Genomic DNA, 2,573 nt, shown 5'->3' on the forward strand with positions numbered 1-2,573 from the left:
CAGTGGCACCTGGTTCGGAACACAAGCTCATTGCAGACGTCTTATTGGTCAGTGACAGCATGGACCCGCCTACAGCACTTTCTTGCAGACTGCTGGAGCCATTTGACACCTCACTGCAAGAAGGGAAATTAAATAAATAACCAAATAAAACTTTTGATGAAGCCTACCATGGGAAACAAACAAACCAACAAAAACTAAATCTACTCAGTGCACTAACCTTTATCACTTAAATATTCATTTTAGCAGACTTTTCAAATTCTGATATTTGGTATTCAGGCATTGTGTGTAATCTTTCTTAGTTGGAGCTGTGAGCCGTACTTCCTTTTTTATTTTGTATTGCTTCGTTTTGGGATCACTATGAAGGAGAGTTTATTCTTTAGAAGTAATTAGGCCCCTCTCTAAAGGGTTTTAGAATATTCTCTTAAAGTGGTGTTAAATATTTAGCATGGTACCCAACTGATAAAGACTGAATACAGGACAGGAGACTCAAAGCTCTTTATGATAATAAACAGTTCGAAAAGACTGCCTTTTCTTTTAGACCACTGTTCATACAAAGTTTGTTCCCGAAAACCAAAGTATATGTTATCTTTACCAACACAACATAAAACAAGTACAACCCACAGTATTGTAGTTTTGCCTACATTGTAATTTAGTCCTCTTTATTAACTTAAATTGAGTTTCTTATCTTTAAGGCTGCAGGTATCCAAGCTAAATCATGAAATAAAAGTTAATTTTAAGGATTTAATTAAAAGGTAACAAGAAAATCAAAATTACATCAGACAATAGGAGCTTAAATTATACCTTAATTATTAACTCACCCAAGAGCCATGGAGATTTCCTCCAGCTGAGCCTTGTGCTCTGGTTGTCCATTCTCTGTAGGTTTCAGCTTGTACTGCTGAACGTCATGTAGTCCTTGGTTTTCCTGCATCAGAAATACACAATTTATGGCATGTTTTTATTGTTTTTGGAGTAGCAATTGTTATCTAGTTCTACTGTAGCTACCAATTACATTATCATTTGGTTTAAATGTTAATTTTGTTATGAGCAGAGGCAATTGTTTTGTGTATTCAAAAGTATTCACTATAATAAATCAAAAGAGCAACTCACAACTCACAACAACCCTCCCACATTACAACTTGCTCTTCTTACCATAGCCATCTCACGGGTCCTTTTCCCAATCTCTCTCTCCACCTGGTGGAGCTCCAGGCTTAACTGTTCACTGGAGACAGTGGAGGCAGCTGCTCCCCCTGTTGGCCACTTAGTCTGTTGTTGCTGAGCTGCTACTGCAGCCTGGCCTTGGCAGGACTGCACAGACTGACCTGCCAATGCACTGGCCTCTCTCTGCAGCAGTAAAGAATTACTGGCAGCCTAAAACATTAAAACAGGAAATAAGGTGAATGAAACTTCAATTTGGTGAATTCTGTAATAAATCAGTAGACAGGATTCCAGAAATCCTAAATATTCTAAATAATCATTTGAAACTTTATGCTGAGAATAAAATAAAATTAGACATGCATTATTACTTATTGCCAATTATTAATTTCTGCAGATTCTTACTCTCAAAACTCTTCTGACAACATCGTGCCTTAAAATATTAGTAATTTTACAAAATAATGAACACGTTAATGTTGATTCTGACAGGATTACTATTCAGTTTTTTGCAAACAGTAAATAAGGATATTTGTGGGGATTAGTGTTTTCAGGCAGACATATGAATGAAAATAAGTTAGAATGGATACATACCTCCATACTGTGCATCTGGGTCTGCTGGGTGATCTGCTGGTTAACCTGCTGTAGCTCAATTTTTAACTGTTCTCTGTCTTGGGCTGCTAAGGGAAGGCTAAGAAGGTGACACACAAGGAAGTGTAACCATTAGATGTCACAAATTTCAACATTTTATATTTATCTCATATGAATTACAGTCAAGCTGATATTTTACCACAAAAAACTTTACCATGTATGTTTTATATTTATGCAATGATGAATATAAGGACATAAATACAATGTAAAAAATCCCATGCTACATTAAACTACTGAACACTAAAAGGGTAAAAAAAACAAAGAAGGAAAACCAAAGCCAGGACTCACCGCTCACTGAAGTGTCCCTGAGAGGAGGTGGCAGGCTGGTGGGAGGAGTATGCTGCTCCACCCCAACCTCCATGGCTTCCATATGTATATTCTGCAGCTGGTGAAAAGGGTGAAGCAGATTGTATGAACAATTTGTAACAAATATTATATATACACATGAACCATAACAGTGACATAGTGTAGACCAGAGGAAGTTGAATTTCCTACCTGGCATAGCCATATGTTTTGAATTAGGATTCTGAGGAGCGGTTGCCATTGCCTGCACTGGGCAGGTGGTCTGGTAGCCTGTCTTTGAGGTGCGTGAGATGGCCCCAAAACGTGATACCGTGGGCTGGGGGCCAAATGGAATTATGGGGTCATCGTCCTTTGCTTCTGCACCCCTGCGTGGAGCCTCTAAAGAAGGTTCTCGAAGACTCTTGGCCTCCACATTCTAACAGACACAGAGGAAACAGAGGCAGGATAAAAGTACTGTGATGTGGGGAGAT

General features: G+C 38.6%; 1 protein-coding gene across 1 annotated transcript in view; it reads right to left on the reverse strand.

The window, feature by feature from the left end:
- Positions 1–4: 4 nt before the first annotated feature.
- rc3h1b (ring finger and CCCH-type domains 1b) overlaps positions 5–2,573 on the reverse strand; it is a gene marked incomplete at its 3' end in the record, with an annotated part of 9,860 nt that continues 7,291 nt past the window's right edge. The window contains exons 16-21 of the mRNA XM_025052407.1: positions 2,296–2,518; positions 2,089–2,185; positions 1,744–1,840; positions 1,150–1,368; positions 819–922; positions 5–113 (exon numbers count right to left, since the gene is read on the reverse strand). Coding sequence (XP_024908175.1) covers positions 5–113; positions 819–922; positions 1,150–1,368; positions 1,744–1,840; positions 2,089–2,185; positions 2,296–2,518 — 849 coding nt within the window. The remainder of the gene's footprint in view (positions 114–818; positions 923–1,149; positions 1,369–1,743; positions 1,841–2,088; positions 2,186–2,295; positions 2,519–2,573) is intronic.

The sequence above is a fragment of the Cynoglossus semilaevis genome, chromosome 20, assembly GCF_000523025.1.
Source record: "Cynoglossus semilaevis isolate Cse_v1.0 chromosome 20, Cse_v1.0, whole genome shotgun sequence".
Classification (NCBI taxonomy): Eukaryota; Metazoa; Chordata; class Actinopteri; order Pleuronectiformes; family Cynoglossidae; genus Cynoglossus; species Cynoglossus semilaevis.